Genomic DNA, 16,630 nt, shown 5'->3' with positions numbered 1-16,630 from the left:
CAATTGAATTATCTACAACGAGAAATCATAGAGGTCACAAACCACTGTCCTGCCTTCCACTGGCTGTCACGTCCTGACCTTAGTTCCTTTTTTTATGTCTCTATTTTTAGTTTGGTCAGGGCGTGAGATGGGGTGGGCATTCTATGTTTTGTTCTGTGTGTTAGGTCTCTATGTGTTTGGCCTGGTATGGTTCCCAATCAGAGGCAGCTGTCATTCGTTGTCTCTGATTGAGAACCACACTTAGGCAGCCTGTTTTCCCACTATGGGTTGTGGGTAGTTGTTTTCTGTTTTGTGTGTATTGCAGCTTGCAGAACTGTTTGTTTGGCCTGTTGTTGTTTTGTTCAAGTATTCGTTATATTAAAACTATTATGAATACTTACCACGCTGCACCTTGGTCCTCTTCTTCTCCCAACGACAATCGTTACACTGGCATTCTGTTATGTTCAGCTCATAGTGTCTCCTGTTACTGTCCTCTCTTCCACTGGCATTCTGTTATGTTCAGCTCATAGTGTCTCCTGTTACTGTCCTGCCTTCCACTGGCATTCTGTTATGTTCAGCTCATAGTGTCTCCTGTTACTGTCCTCCCTTCCACTGGCATTCTGTTATGTTCAGCTCATAGTGCCTCCTGTTACTGTCCTCCCTTCCACTGGCATTCTGTTATGTTCAGCTCATAGTGTCTCCTGTTACTGTCCTCCCTTCCACTGACATTCTGTTATGTTCAGCTCATAGTGTCTCCTGTTACTGTCCTCCCTTCCACTGACATTCTGTTATGTTCAGCTCATAGTGTCTCCTGTTACTGTCCTCCCTTCCACTGGCATTCTGTTATGTTCATAGTGTCTCCTGTTACTGTCCTCCCTTCCACTGGCATTCTGTTATGTTCAGCTTACCACGCTGCACCTTGGTCCTCTTCTTCTCCCAACGACAATCGTTACACTGGCTCATAGTGTCTCCTGTTACTGTCCTCCCTTCCACTGACATTCTGTTATGTTCAGCTCATAGTGTCTCCTGTTACTGTCCTCCCTTCCACTGACATTCTGTTATGTTCAGCTCATAGTGTCTCCTGTTACTGTCCTCATTCTGTTATGTTCAGCTCATAGTGTCTCCTGTTACTGTCCTCCCTTCCACTGGCATTCTGTTATGTTCAGCTCATAGTGCCTTCTTGCCCTTTGTGCTGTTGTCTGTGCCCAATGATGTTTGTACCCTGTTTTGTGCTGCTACCATGTTGTGTTGCTACCATGTTGTGTTGCTACCATGTTGTGCTGCTGCCATGTTGTGTTGCTACCATGTTGTTGTCATGTTGTGTTGCTACCATGCTGGGTTGTCACTGTCCTCCTTGCTATGTTGTTGTCTTAGGTCTCTCTTTATGTAGTGTTGTGTTGTCTGTCGTTATGTTCATTCTGTTATGTTCAGCTCATAGTGTCTCCTGTTACTGTCCTCCCTTCCACTGGCATTCTGTTATGTTCAGCTCATAGTGTCTCCTGTTACTGTCCTCCCTTCCACTGGCATTCTGTTATGTTCAGCTCATAGTGCCTTCTTGCCCTTTGTGCTGTTGTCTGTGCCCAATGATGTTTGTACCCTGTTTTGTGCTGCTACCATGTTGTGTTGCTACCATGTTGTGTTGCTACCATGTTGTGCTGCTGCCATGTTGTGTTGCTACCATGTTGTTGTCATGTTGTGTTGCTACCATGCTGGGTTGTCATATTGTGTTGCTACCATGCTGGGTTGTCATGTGTTGCTGCCTTGCTATGTTGTTGTCTTAGGTCTCTCTTTATGTAGTGTTGTGTTGTCTCTCTTGTCGTGATGTGTGTTTTGTCCTATATTTTTATTTTATTTATTTATAGCCCCGTCCCCACAGAAGGCCTTTTGACTTTTTGTAGGCCGTCATTGTAGATAAGAATTTGTTCTTAACTGACTTGCCTAGTTCAATAAAGGTTAAATAAAAAATAAAAATGTGGGCCTCTTTACTAAAGGTGTGGATTTTTGGCCTCTTAACTTGGGCCTCTTCAATAAAGGTATATGGGTTTTAGGCCTCTTGACTCAGGCTTCATCAGGTCCTCATACAAAGCTTGCTGCTCTATACAACCACAACATAACTACCACAATCAACCCAAAACAGCTACTACAACCAACTCAAAACTGCTGCTACAAACTACCCAAAACAACTACTACAAACAACCCAAAACAACTACTACGAACTACCCAAAACAACAACCACAAACAACCTAAAACAACTACAAACTACCTCTCAAACTACCCAAAACAACTACCACTCAAACAACCCAAAACGGCTATAAAGGACTATCAACCTCAAAAGCTGCCAAATTACAGACACGAGCCTATTTTTTGCAGTTTATGAAACGTACCAGGAGATGGCAGCATTGAGTTGAGATGGGATTTTTTGGAGCGTTTGTTCTTCTATATTCTAGATCGTTCTAGAAGTCACTCTAAATGCACACCACTTGACCCACAGGCTGATGGGTAATATAAAAATAGATTTGAACACTGCTTTTTAAAAACTCAAAAGAAAAAATGCATGGATTGAGATCAGTGAGTATGAAATACTAAGAAAATAACATTCCAGTTTTGGGGGTTCTGCACCAGGGTGGGGGTTCTGCACCATTCAAATACACTGAGTCCAACTGTACTGAACAAAAATATAAACGCAACATGTAAAGTGTTGGTCCCATGTTTCATGACCTGACGTGAAATATCCCCAAAATGTTCCATACGGCACAAAAAAACTTTTTTTCCCTCCCAAATTTTGTGCACAAATTTGTTTACATCCCTGTTAGTGAGCATTTCTCCTTTGCCAAGACAATCCATCCACCTGACAGGTGTGACATATCAAGAAGTTGATTAAACAGCATCATCATTACATAGGTGCACCTTGTCCCGGGGACAATAATAGGCCACTCTAAAATGTGCAGTTTTGTCACACAACACAATGCCACAGATGTCTCAAGTTTTATGGGAGTGTACAATTGGCATGCTGACTGCAGGAATGTCCACCAGTGCAATTGGCAGATAATTTAATGTTCATTTCTCTACCATAAGCCGCCTCCAACGTTGTCTTAGAGAAATTGACAGTACGTCCAAACCGGCCTCACAACCACAGACCATGTGTAACTACGCCAGCCCAGGACCTCCACATCCGACTTCTTCAATTGCGGGGTCGTCTGAGACCAGCCACCAGCACAGCTGATGAAACTGAGGGGTATTTCTGTCTGTAATAAATCCCTTTTGTGGAGAAAAACTTCATTCAGATTGGCTGGGCCTGGCTCCCAAGTGGGTGGGCCTATGCCCTCCCAGGCCCACCCATGGCTGTGACCCTGCCCAGTAAAGTGAAATCGACAGATTAGAGCCTAATGAATTTATTTAAATGGACTGATTTCCTTATATGAACCGTAACTCAGTAAAAAAAAAATTGAAATTGTTCAGTAATAATATGTGCCTACCAAATAATTCACTAAACTATCCACATGATTATTATGTCATTATTGAACTGTGCCATATTACAATGAACAGACCCTCCAACTCTCTCTAAATATCTTTAACTCTGTACGCCAGTGTAGTCTAATTGTCATGGTAACTCATTTCACAGGTCTGGTGTTTCACGTCATCCTTTAAATACAACAGCTGTAGGACCAGTTGTCAGCTTATAGAGTAGTGGTGCAACTCCAACACACACACACACACACGCACACACACGCACACACACGCACACACACACACACACACACACACACACACACACACACACACACACACACACACACACACACACACACACACACACACACACACACACACACACACAGACACACACAGACACACACACACACAGACACACACACACACACACACACACACACACACACACACACACACACACACACACACACACACACACACACACACACACACACACACACACACACACACACACACACACACACACACACACACACACACACACACACACACACACACACACACACACACACACACACACGCACGCACGCACACAGCACACACACGCACACACACCACACACACACACACACACACACACACACACACACACACACACACACACACAGCCAGGCAGCTATCTGAGGAACTGGTCTCTTCAGACCTGAGGCTGTTCTCTATTGATTCTGTCCATCCCAAAAATAAAACCTCACTAACTTCATGTCTCCCACTGTCTTAAGCAGGAAGTCAACGCCTAAACTGCAGTAATAATAGACATGGGATTCCTTCCTTCTTCCTTGGATTCTAGGTGCACCTTATCCCCTAGGACCCTGGACCAAAGTAGTGCACTATATAGGAGATAGGGTGCGATTTGGGAATCAACCCAAGACTTAAAGATCCAATGCAGATGTTTTATTTTAAATCTCAATATCAAATCATTTCTGGGTAAAAAAACAAAAAGTACTTTACTGTGATTGTTTACAAATTAAAATGGTCAAAAAGAAACAACAATTACTTCTTAGCGAAGAGCAATTTCTTAAAACAAGAACATATCTAGGTCTGTCTGGGTGTCGTCTGAGTGGGGGGGGCTTTTCAAACAGGTCTTACACTAAGTGGGCAGGTCTTACACTAAGTGGGCAGGTCTTACACTAAGTGGGCAGGTCTAACACTAAGTGAGCAAGTGGGCAGGTCTTACACTAAGTGGGCAGGTCTTACACTAAGTGGGCAGGTCTTACACTAAGTGGGCAGGTCTTACACTAAGTGGGCAGGTCTAACACTAAGTGGGCAGGTCTTACACTTAGTGGGCAGGTCTTACACTAAGTGGGCAGGTCTTACACTTAGTGGGCAGGTCTTACACTAAGTGGGCAGGTCTTACACTAAGTGGGCAGGTCTTACACTAAGTGGGCAGGTCTTACACTAAGTGGGCATGTGTTACACTAAGTGGGCATTATCCTCATTATCACAATATTATTCCAACCTCAGTGTGAAAATATACACTGACTGTAAAAAAAACACATTACGAACAACCTCCCCTGGATCACCTGGTCAGTCTCTGGATCACCTGGTCAGTCTCTGGATCACCTGGTCAGTCTCTGGATCACCTGGTCAGTCTCTGGATCACCTGGTCAGTCTCTGGATCACCTGGTCAGTCTCTGGATCACCTGGTCAGTCCCTGGATCACCTGGCCAGTCTCTGGATCACCTGGTCAGTCTCTGGATCACCTGGCCAGTCCATGTTAGCAGGTGTCTTCATATTTTCTACATGCGGCGTATATAAAAACACAGGAATATGACGTTTTTGACAGCACTGGGCCTTTAAATCAGTACTGATGCTTAATGATTGTGCATTTGCTATGTAGGCCTACAGCATGCAAAAACACACTGTACTGATGCTACTGCATTAGCCGTCTGGAGAAGAGAGAGGGTCAATGAGAAAGAAAGTCACCTGTTGCCATAGCAGCAAAACCAAAAGGACATGGTTGCCATCTCTTCTACTGTTAGAGAGAAAAATAATTTGCCTGCTACAATGCTTCATGATTTGCATAAATTGCATCCTGAGCAAAAAAATAAATAATCTGCAATATTGATTCATTCAGCTCTTAGATTATTCGATTAGTAGTATGTTTGATTCCCAAGTGAAGAAATGTACCACGTCACAGACTACATTTAGACCGAGTGTGTTGGTTTTAAAACACGTATTATACGGCACTGGACAATACGTTTTATGTGCAAATGACTGATAAATAAATACCAAGGACTGACTGAAACCCCAACGCATTTATTCCATTAGGAAATAAATAGACAAGCGCCATAATAACGAATCACACAATTCCAAACCAATATAGACACGGCAGGTAGCCTCGACAATTGGGACCCTGGCTGTGATCCTCCTCGCTGCGAGTGTCTCAGGGGAAGTTCGAAAATGCCACAACAAAAAAAAACACTTTTATTATAGACTGTGTGTAACGGGACAAATATAAACACCACATACATTATTATAATGTCTTATAAGCTCTGCAAACATTTAACAGTTTATAAACGTGTTATAAATACGGAAAAGATGTGAGAACACGTGGCTTAGTTGGTAGCGTATGGCACTTACATCGCCAGAGTTATGGGTTCGATTCCCACGGGGGGACCAGCACGAAGATATATGGACTCTCACTAGTGTTAATTAAGTCGCACTGGATAAAAGCGTCTGCTAAATCTTTATATATCTTGAGTAAGTAAAGGGGATTTCAATGTAGACTACTAGGCGCATGCGTTCTGAAGAAGCAGCCAGGAAGGGGGACTCCAGTTTGGCATTCTAGGTACCAACATCAGTACTGCGTACGAGGGAAGCTATCGCCCGACTTGAAATACATGATCCTTGGTTAATCCTCCAGCCTCTTGGGAACGGAGATAATAACCCGTGTCGGAATTAGCTGGACACAAACACGGAAATAAAACAACGTTTAACATCAAACAAATTCGCTACTGTCGCTTTTCCTGATTTACAGGTTCCTTCCTCTCTCCGGGTTCGTTGAGGATGAGGTTCCCGACCATCAGACGGTGTCCTGGGGAAGGAGATGGGAAGAAGGAACTGGCGCCTCCATTTAGGAACCCCTTTGTGCATGACTTGAGATTCACCCCGCTGGAAAAAGCAAAGGTAAGCGGAAAAAATATTACAACTGGTGCAACACGTAAACCAATGTTTATTTATTTGTTTTTTAAATCGATAAGATTTATATAACGGGTTGCTAGCCAGCCAGCTAACTACCGATCAAGGTATTTAACTGGCCTAACTGACTAGCTAGAAGGCTGGCTACATGTTGCTCACTGGACTCGTATACCCTGACTACCAAGTCTTGACAACAAGCTGGACAAATATTTGGAAACAGCGGCATTATCTTGCACATAAACCACGACACACAGGGTAGCAGCTATAAGACAACAATTCACATGTCCTGGTGTGGTTAGGGAACTTAGCTGATAAACCAGCCACCGATGTTAAGAAATTATAAGATATTAAAATTATAATACAAGAGGATACGTCTTTTGCAAAAGAGTCACAAGAGGCCCCCCTGAACATCATCACTTGAGTTAGTTGTGTATTCCTGCTCAGTCAGCATCTGGTCTGGTGTGGCTTGTCCATCCATGTAAGCATTATGTTCTGCACTATGTTCTGTTGAACGCTGGGGGGGGGGGGGGAATTAGTTAGCTAACAATGCATATTAGTATGAAATGGACCAGAGAATGCATGTATCCCACTCGATCCAAGCGTGCAGAGTTCAACAACCAGTTCAATGCACTGAATGTCACTACGTCAGCAACTCTTCCATTGCTTCTTCTATTAAAATGACAGTTCCGTGTGAAGATAAGGCATACAATTGCTTGTCCAATAGAAATCCCCGGTCACAATTTGTAAGCGATGTCATGGCGACGTTGGTTTAGCTAAGCGCATGCGTATAAACAGGTTATCGGGTTTTAATGGTCGTCTCGCAGCGAACTGCGCATGTGCAGGACGTCAAATCAAACGCATTCCTTCAATATAAAGTTGTTGTTGATGAAAATGAAAAACGTGTCAATTAGTCAATTTCACGAAATTGGAGTAATAAAATGTTTAACTACTTAAGAATCTAGGTTGTGCCTTTAGATTTCGACTAAATTAACAACTAAGGAAGATATATTTTACTTCTCGTTGACTTGTCAAACTCCGTGAATCCACCGTTCATTTTCTGTACTCGGGGTTCACTGTAGTAACATCGTTTGAAGCTTTGTTTTACTATTGACATTTCTAGCTCATTTCAGGATTGTATATAGATTTGTTCTCCTTAATTAAAAGTCATTTGATTTATTTGTTTCAGTCTGGATTGTTTAATCAAACTTTTGGCCGCCAGGTCCTGATATTTAGGGCATTAAAAACGACAACCTGTCTTCTGAACGAGCCTAGTGCGCGTGTTCAAATCATATGTTATTTGTCACATGCGCCGAATACAATATGCTTACTTACAAGCCCTTAACCAACAATACTTTAAGAAAAAAAGTGTAAATAAAAGTAACAATTACACAGCAGCAGTCAAATAACAATAGCGAGGCTTTATACGGGTATTACAGCACAAAGTCAATGTGGAGGCAATATACAGGGGGTACCGGTACAGAGTCAATGTGGAGGCTATATACAGGGGGTACCGGTACAGAGTCAATGTGGAGGCTATATACAGGGGGTACCGGTACAGAGTCAATGTGGAGGCTATATACAGGGGGGTATCGGTACAGAGTCAATGTGGAGGCTATATACAGGGTGTACCGGTACAGAGTCAATGTGGAGGCTATATACAGGGTATTACAGTACAAAGTCAATGTGGAGGCTATATACAGGGGGTACCGGTACAGAGTCAATGTGGAGGTTATATACAGGGGGTACCGGTACAGAGTCAATGTGGAGGCTATATACAGGGGGTACCGGTACAGAGTCAATGTGGAGGTTATATACAGGGGGTACCGGTACAGAGTCAATGTGGAGGCTATATACAGGGGGTACCGGTACAGAGTCAATGTGGAGGCTATATACAGGGGGGTATCGGTACAGAGTCAATGTGGAGGCTATATACAGGGTATTACGGTTCAGAGTCAATGTGGAGGCTATATACAGGGTATTACAGTACAAAGTCAATGTGGAGGCTATATACAGGGGGTACCGGTACAGAGTCAATGTGGAGGTTATATACAGGGGGTACCGGTACAGAGTCAATGTGGAGGCTATATACAGGGGGTACCTGTACAGAGTCAATGTGGAGGCTATATACAGGGGGTACCAGTACAGAGTCAATGTGGAGGTTATATACAGGGGGTACCGGTACAGAGTCAATGTGGAGGCTATATACAGGGGGTACCGGTACAGAGTCAATGTGGACGCTATATACAGGGGGTACCGGTACAGAGTCAATGTGGAGGCTATATACAGGGGGGGTACCAGTACAGAGTTAATGTGGAGGCTATATACAGGGGGTAGCGGTACAGAGTCAATGTGGACGCTATATACAGGGGGTACTGGTACATAGTCAATGTGGAGGCTATATACAGGGGGTAGCGGTACAGAGTCAATGTGGAGGCTATATACAGGGGGTAGCGGTACAGAGTCAATGTGGAGGCTATATTCAGGGGGTACCGGTACAGAGTCAATGTGGAGGCTATATACAGGGGGTACCGGTACAGAGTCAATGTGGAGGCTATATACAGGGTGTTACGGTACAGATTCAATGTGGAGGCTATATACAGGGTGTACCGGTACAGAGTCAATGTGGAGGCTATATACAGGGGGTACCGGTACAGAGTCAATGTGGAGGCTATATACAGGGTGTTACGGTACAGAGTCAATGTGGAGGCTATATACAGGGTGTACCGGTACAGAGTCAATGTGGAGGCTATATACAGGGGGTAGCGGTACAGAGTCAATGTGGAGGCTATATTCAGGGGGTACCGGTACAGAGTCAATGTGGAGGCTATATACAGGGGGTACCGGTACAGAGTCAATGTGGAGGCTATATTCAGGGGGTAGTGGTACAGAGTCAATGTGGAGGCTATATACAGGGTGTTACGGTACAGAGTCAATGTAGAGGCTATATACAGGGGGTACCGGTACAGAGTCAATGTGGAGGCTATATTCAGGGGGTACCGGTACAGAGTCAATGTGGAGGCTATATACAGGGGGGTATCGGTACAGAGTCAATGTGGAGGCTATATACAGGGTATAACGGTACAGAGTCAATGTGGAGGCTATATACAGGGTATTACAGTACAAAGTCAATGTGGAGGCTATATACAGGGGGTACCGGTACAGAGTCAATGTGGAGGTTATATACAGGGGGTACCGGTACAGAGTCAATGTGGAGGCTATATACAGGGGGTACCTGTACAGAGTCAATGTGGAGGCTATATACAGGGGGTACCAGTACAGAGTCAATGTGGAGGTTATATACAGGGGGTACCGGTACAGAGTCAATGTGGAGGCTATATACAGGGGTACCGGTACAGAGTCAATGTGGACGCTATATACAGGGGGTACCGGTACAGAGTCAATGTGGAGGCTATATACAGGGGGGGTACCAGTACAGAGTTAATGTGGAGGCTATATACAGGGGGTAGCGGTACAGAGTCAATGTGGAGGCTATATACAGGGGGTACTGGTACATAGTCAATGTGGAGGCTATATACAGGGGGTAGCGGTACAGAGTCAATGTGGAGGCTATATACAGGGGGTAGCGGTACAGAGTCAATGTGGAGGCTATATTCAGGGGGTACCGGTACAGAGTCAATGTGGAGGCTATATACAGGGGGTACCGGTACAGAGTCAATGTGGAGGCTATATACAGGGTGTTACGGTACAGATTCAATGTGGAGGCTATATACAGGGTGTACCGGTACAGAGTCAATGTGGAGGCTATATACAGGGGGTACCGGTACAGAGTCAATGTGGAGGCTATATACAGGGTGTTACGGTACAGAGTCAATGTGGAGGCTATATACAGGGTGTACCGGTACAGAGTCAATGTGGAGGCTATATACAGGGGGTTGCGGTACAGAGTCAATGTGGAGGCTATATTCAGGGGGTACCGGTACAGAGTCAATGTGGAGGCTATATACAGGGGGTACCGGTACAGAGTCAATGTGGAGGCTATATTCAGGGGGTACCGGTACAGAGTCAATGTGGAGGCTATATACTTTGGGTACCGGTACAGAGTCAATGTGGAGGCTATATACAGGGTGTTACGGTACAGAGTCAATGTGGAGGCTATATACAGGGGGTACCGGTACAGAGTCAATGTGGAGGCTATATACAGGGGGTAGTGGTACAGAGTCAATGTGGAGGCTATATACAGGGTGTTACGGTACAGAGTCAATGTAGAGGCTATATACAGGGGGTAGCGGTACAGAGTCAATGTGGAGGCTATATTCAGGGGGTACCGGTACAGAGTCAATGTGGAGGCTATATACAGGGTGTTACGGTACAGAGTCAATGTGGAGGCTATATACAGGGTGTACCGGTACAGAGTCAATGTGGAGGCTATATACAGGGGGTAGCGGTACAGAGTCAATGTGGAGGCTATATTCAGGTGGTACCGGTACAGAGTCAATGTGGAGGCTATATACAGGGGGTACCGGTACAGAGTCAATGTGGAGGCTATATTCAGGGGGTACCGGTACAGAGTCAATGTGGAGGCTATATACTTTGGGTACCGGTACAGAGTCAATGTGGAGGCTATATACAGGGTGTTACGGTACAGAGTCAATGTGGAGGCTATATACAGGGGGTACCGGTACAGAGTCAATGTGGAGGCTATATACAGGGGGTAGTGGTACAGAGTCAATGTGGAGGCTATATACAGGGTGTTACGGTACAGAGTCAATGTAGAGGCTATATACAGGGGGTAGCGGTACAGAGTCAATGTGGAGGCTATATTCAGGGGGTACCGGTACAGAGTCAATGTGGAGGCTATATACAGGGGGTACCGGTACAGAGTCAATGTGGAGGCTATATTCAGGGGGTACCGGTACAGAGTCAATGTGGAGGCTATATACAGGGGGTACCGGTACAGAGTCAATGTGGAGGCTATATACAGGGTGTTACGGTACAGAGTCAATGTGGAGGCTATATACAGGGGGTACCGGTACAGAGTCAATGTGGAGGCTATATACAGGGGGTAGTGGTACAGAGTCAATGTGGAGGCTACATACAGGGTGTTACGGTACAGAGTCAATGTAGAGGCTATATACAGGGGGTACCGGTACAGAGTCAATGTGGAGGTTATATACAGGGTGTACCGGTACAGAGTCAATGTGGAGGCTATATACAGGGGGTACCGGTACAGAGTCAATGTGGAGGCTATATTCAGGGGGTACCGGTACAGAGTCAATGTGGAGGCTATATACAGGGGTACCGGTACAGAGTCAATGTGGAGGCTATATACAGGGGGGGTACCAGTACAGAGTTAATGTGGAGGCTATATACAGGGGGTAGCGGTACAGAGTCAATGTGGAGGCTATATACAGGGGGTACTGGTACAGAGTCAATGTGGAGGCTATATACAGGGGGTAGCGGTACAGAGTCAATGTGGAGGCTATATACAGGGGGTAGCGGTACAGAGTCAATGTGGAGGCTATATTCAGGGGGTACCGGTACAGAGTCAATGTGGAGGCTATATACAGGGGGTACCGGTACAGAGTCAATGTGGAGGCTATATACAGGGTGTTACGGTACAGATTCAATGTGGAGGCTATATACAGGGTGTACCGGTACAGAGTCAATGTGGAGGCTATATACAGGGGGTACCGGTACAGAGTCAATGTGGAGGCTATATACAGGGTGTTACGGTACAGAGTCAATGTGGAGGCTATATACAGGGTGTACCGGTACAGAGTCAATGTGGAGGCTATATACAGGGGGTAGCGGTACAGAGTCAATGTGGAGGCTATATTCAGGGGGTACCGGTACAGAGTCAATGTGGAGGCTATATACAGGGGGTACCGGTACAGAGTCAATGTGGAGGCTATATTCAGGGGGTACCGGTACAGAGTCAATGTGGAGGCTATATACAGGGGGTACCGGTACAGAGTCAATGTGGAGGCTATATACAGGGTGTTACGGTACAGAGTCAATGTGGAGGCTATATACAGGGGGTACCGGTACAGAGTCAATGTGGAGGCTATATACAGGGGGTAGTGGTACAGAGTCAATGTGGAGGCTATATACAGGGTGTTACGGTACAGAGTCAATGTAGAGGCTATATACAGGGGGTAGCGGTACAGAGTCAATGTGGAGGCTATATTCAGGGGGTACCGGTACAGAGTCAATGTGGAGGCTATATACAGGGGGTACCGGTACAGAGTCAATGTGGAGGCTATATTCAGGGGGGTACCGGTACAGAGTCAATGTGGAGGCTATATACAGGGGGTACCGGTACAGAGTCAATGTGGAGGCTATATACAGGGTGTTACGGTACAGAGTCAATGTGGAGGCTATATACAGGGGGTACCGGTACAGAGTCAATGTGGAGGCTATATACAGGGGGTAGTGGTACAGAGTCAATGTGGAGGCTATATACAGGGTGTTACGGTACAGAGTCAATGTAGAGGCTATATACAGGGGGTACCGGTACAGAGTCAATGTGGAGGCTATATACAGGGTGTACTGGTACAGAGTCAATGTGGAGGCTATATACAGGGGGTACCGGTACAGAGTCAATGTGGAGGCTATATACAGGGGGTACTGGTACAGAATCAATGTAGAGGCTATATACAGGGGGTACCGGTACAGAGTCAATGTGGAGGATATATACAGGGGGTACCGGTACAGAGTCAATGTGGAGGCTATATACAGGGGGTACTGGTACAGAGTCAATGTGGAGGCTATATACAGGGGTACCGGTACAGAGTCAATGTGGAGGCTATATACAGGGGGGGTACCAGTACAGAGTTAATGTGGAGGCTATATACAGGGGGTAGCGGTACAGAGTCAATGTGGAGGCTATATACAGGGGGTACTGGTACAGAGTCAATGTGGAGGCTATATACAGGGGGTAGCGGTACAGAGTCAATGTGGAGGCTATATACAGGGGGTAGCGGTACAGAGTCAATGTGGAGGCTATATTCAGGGGGTACCGGTACAGAGTCAGTCAATGTGGAGGCTATATACAGGGGGTACCGGTACAGAGTCAATGTGGAGGCTATATACAGGGTGTTACGGTACAGATTCAATGTGGAGGCTATATACAGGGTGTACCGGTACAGAGTCAATGTGGAGGCTATATACAGGGGGTACCGGTACAGAGTCAATGTGGAGGCTATATACAGGGTGTTACGGTACAGAGTCAATGTGGAGGCTATATACAGGGTGTACCGGTACAGAGTCAATGTGGAGGCTATATACAGGGGGTAGCGGTACAGAGTCAATGTGGAGGCTATATTCAGGGGGTACCGGTACAGAGTCAATGTGGAGGCTATATACAGGGGGTACCGGTACAGAGTCAATGTGGAGGCTATATTCAGGGTGTACTGGTACAGAGTCAATGTGGAGGCTATATACAGGGGGTACCGGTACAGAGTCAATGTGGAGGCTATATACAGGGTGTTACGGTACAGAGTCAATGTGGAGGCTATATACAGGGGGTACCGGTACAGAGTCAATGTGGAGGCTATATACAGGGGGTAGTGGTACAGAGTCAATGTGGAGGCTATATACAGGGTGTTACGGTACAGAGTCAATGTAGAGGCTATATACAGGGGGTAGCGGTACAGAGTCAATGTGGAGGCTATATTCAGGGTGTACTGGTACAGAGTCAATGTGGAGGCTATATACAGGGGGTACCGGTACAGAGTCAATGTGGAGGCTATATACAGGGGGTACTGGTACAGAATCAATGTAGAGGCTATATACAGGGGGTACCGGTACAGAGTCAATGTGGAGGATATATACAGGGGGTACCGGTACAGAGTCAATGTGGAGGCTATATACAGGGGGTACCGGTACAGAGTCAATGTGGAGGCTATATACAGAGGGTACTGGTACAGAGTCAATGTGGAGGCTATATACAGGGGCTATATACAGAGGGTACTGGTACAGAGTCAATGTGCCGGTTAGTCGAGGTAATTGAGGTAATATGTACATAGACAATAAACAGAGAGTAGCAGCAGCGTAAAGGGAGGGGGGGGGGGTAACGTAAATAGTCTGGGTAGCCCTTTGATCAGATGTTCAGGAGTCTTATGGCTTGGGGGGTTAGAAGCCTTTAAGAAGCCTCTTGGACCTAGACTTGGTGCTCCGGTACCGCTTGCCGTGCGGTAGCAGAGAGAGCAGTCTATGACTAAGGTGGCTGGAGTCTTTGACAAACCGCCAGGTCCTGGATGGCAGGATGCTTGGCCCCAGTGATGTACTGGGCCGTACGCATAACCTCCGTAGTGCCTTGCGGTCGGACGCCGAGCAGTTGCCATACCAGGCAGTGATGCAACCAGTCAGGATGCTCTCTATGGTGTAGCTGTAGAACTTTTTGAGGATCTGAGGACCCATGCCAAATCTTTTCACTCTCCTGAGGGGGAATAGGTTTTGTTGTGACCTCTTCACGACTGTGTTTGGACCATGATAGTTTGTTGGTGATGTGGACACCAAGGAACTTGAAGCTCTCAACCTGCTCCACTGCAGCCCCGTCGATGAGATAGGGGGGTGTGCTCGGTCCTCCTTGATCACGTTGAGGGATAGGTTGTTGTCCTGGCACCACACAGCCAGGACTCTGACCTCCTCCCTATAGGCTGTCTCATCGTTGTTGGTGATCAGGCCTACCACTGTTGTGTTGTCGGCAAACTTAATTATGGTGTTTGAGTTGTGCCTGGCTGTGCAGTCATGAGGGAACAGGGAGTACAGGAGGGGACTGAGCACACACCCCTGAGGGGCCCCCGTGTTGAGCATCAGCATGGCGGATGTGTTGTTGCCTACCTTTCCTCCTGGGGGTGGCCGGTCAGGAAGTCCAGGATCCAGTTGCATAGGGAGGTGTTTAGTCCCAGGGTCTTTTAACTTAGTGATGAGCTTTGAGGGCACTATGGTGTTGAACGCGGAGTCGTGGCCACCATACACAACACCATCATTACCTGGGGGGTTTCTACCTGAATCTATAGTGACCTGGGTGGTTCTACCTGAATCTGTAGTGACCTCACCAAGGGTGGTTCTACCTGAATCTATAGTGATCCCACCAAGGGTGGTTCTACCTGAATCTATAGTGACCTCACTGAGGCTGGTTGTACCTGAATCTATAATGATCTGAGGTGGTTCTTCCTGAATCTATAGTTACCTGGGGTGGTTCTACCTGAATCAATAGTGATCTCACCGAGGGGGGTTCTTCCTGAATCTATAGTAATCTCACCGAGGGTGGTTCTACCTGAATCTATAGTGACCTCACCGAGGGTGGTGCTACCTGAATCTATAGTGTCCTCACCAAGGGTGGTTCTACCTGAATCTATAGTGACCTGGGTTGGTTCTACCTGAATCTATAGTGACCTGGGGGGGTTCTACCTGAATCTATAGTGACCTGGGGGGTTTCTACCTGAATCTATAGTGACCTGGGGGGGTTCTACCTGAATCTATAGTGACCTGGGGGGGTTCTTCCTGAATCTACAGTGACCTGGGGGGTTCTACCTGAATCTATAGTGACCTGGGGGGGGTTCTACCTGAATCTATAGTGACCTGGGGGGTTCTACCTGAATCTATAGTGACCTGGGGTGTTTCTACCTAAATCTATAGTGACCTCACAGACGGTGTTTCTACCTGAATCTTATATCCAGATAAACCAACAACTCAATGAGGATTTAATTTCCCTATTCGAGACCTAACCACCCGTGGGCCATTTACCGTCCCAGTCATAAATGTCCACATTCCTATGCAAAATGTCTGCTTTATAATGTCTAACACTGAATCAGCCTGAAATATATTAAATGGAAAATAAAGCCACATGACTCCTTTCCTCTGTGGATCTGAATGTAGTACGATCCTCCTTTCTCTCTCTCCCCCCCCTCCCCTCTCTCTCTCTTTCTCTCTCTCTCTCTCTCTCCCTCCCTCCCCTCTCTCTCTCTTTCTCTCTCTCTCTCTCTCCCTCCTCTCTCTCTCTCTCTCTCTCCCTCCTCTCTCTCTCTCTCTC

The 16,630-nt window shown here is 46.2% G+C and overlaps 1 protein-coding gene across 2 annotated transcripts in view; it reads left to right on the top strand.

Moving 5' to 3' along the window:
- Nucleotides 1–6,227: 6,227 nt before the first annotated feature.
- Nucleotides 6,228–16,630, top strand: part of LOC139394620 (lysophosphatidylcholine acyltransferase 1-like) — an 89,159-nt gene continuing 78,756 nt past the window's right edge. The window contains exon 1 of one of the 2 annotated variants that reach the window (XM_071142721.1): nucleotides 6,228–6,618. In XM_071142721.1, the coding sequence (XP_070998822.1) occupies nucleotides 6,499–6,618 (120 nt within the window). In that variant the 5' untranslated portion in view covers nucleotides 6,228–6,498. The remainder of the gene's footprint in view (nucleotides 6,619–16,630) is intronic. The other variant, XM_071142720.1, reaches the window with a different exon arrangement.

The sequence above is a fragment of the Oncorhynchus clarkii genome, unplaced genomic scaffold, assembly GCF_045791955.1.
Source record: "Oncorhynchus clarkii lewisi isolate Uvic-CL-2024 unplaced genomic scaffold, UVic_Ocla_1.0 unplaced_contig_8311_pilon_pilon, whole genome shotgun sequence".
In the NCBI taxonomy this organism is placed as follows: domain Eukaryota; kingdom Metazoa; phylum Chordata; class Actinopteri; order Salmoniformes; family Salmonidae; genus Oncorhynchus; species Oncorhynchus clarkii.
The sequence above is the reverse complement of the archived record's forward strand: the minus strand, read 5'-3'. Positions and strand labels throughout refer to the sequence as shown.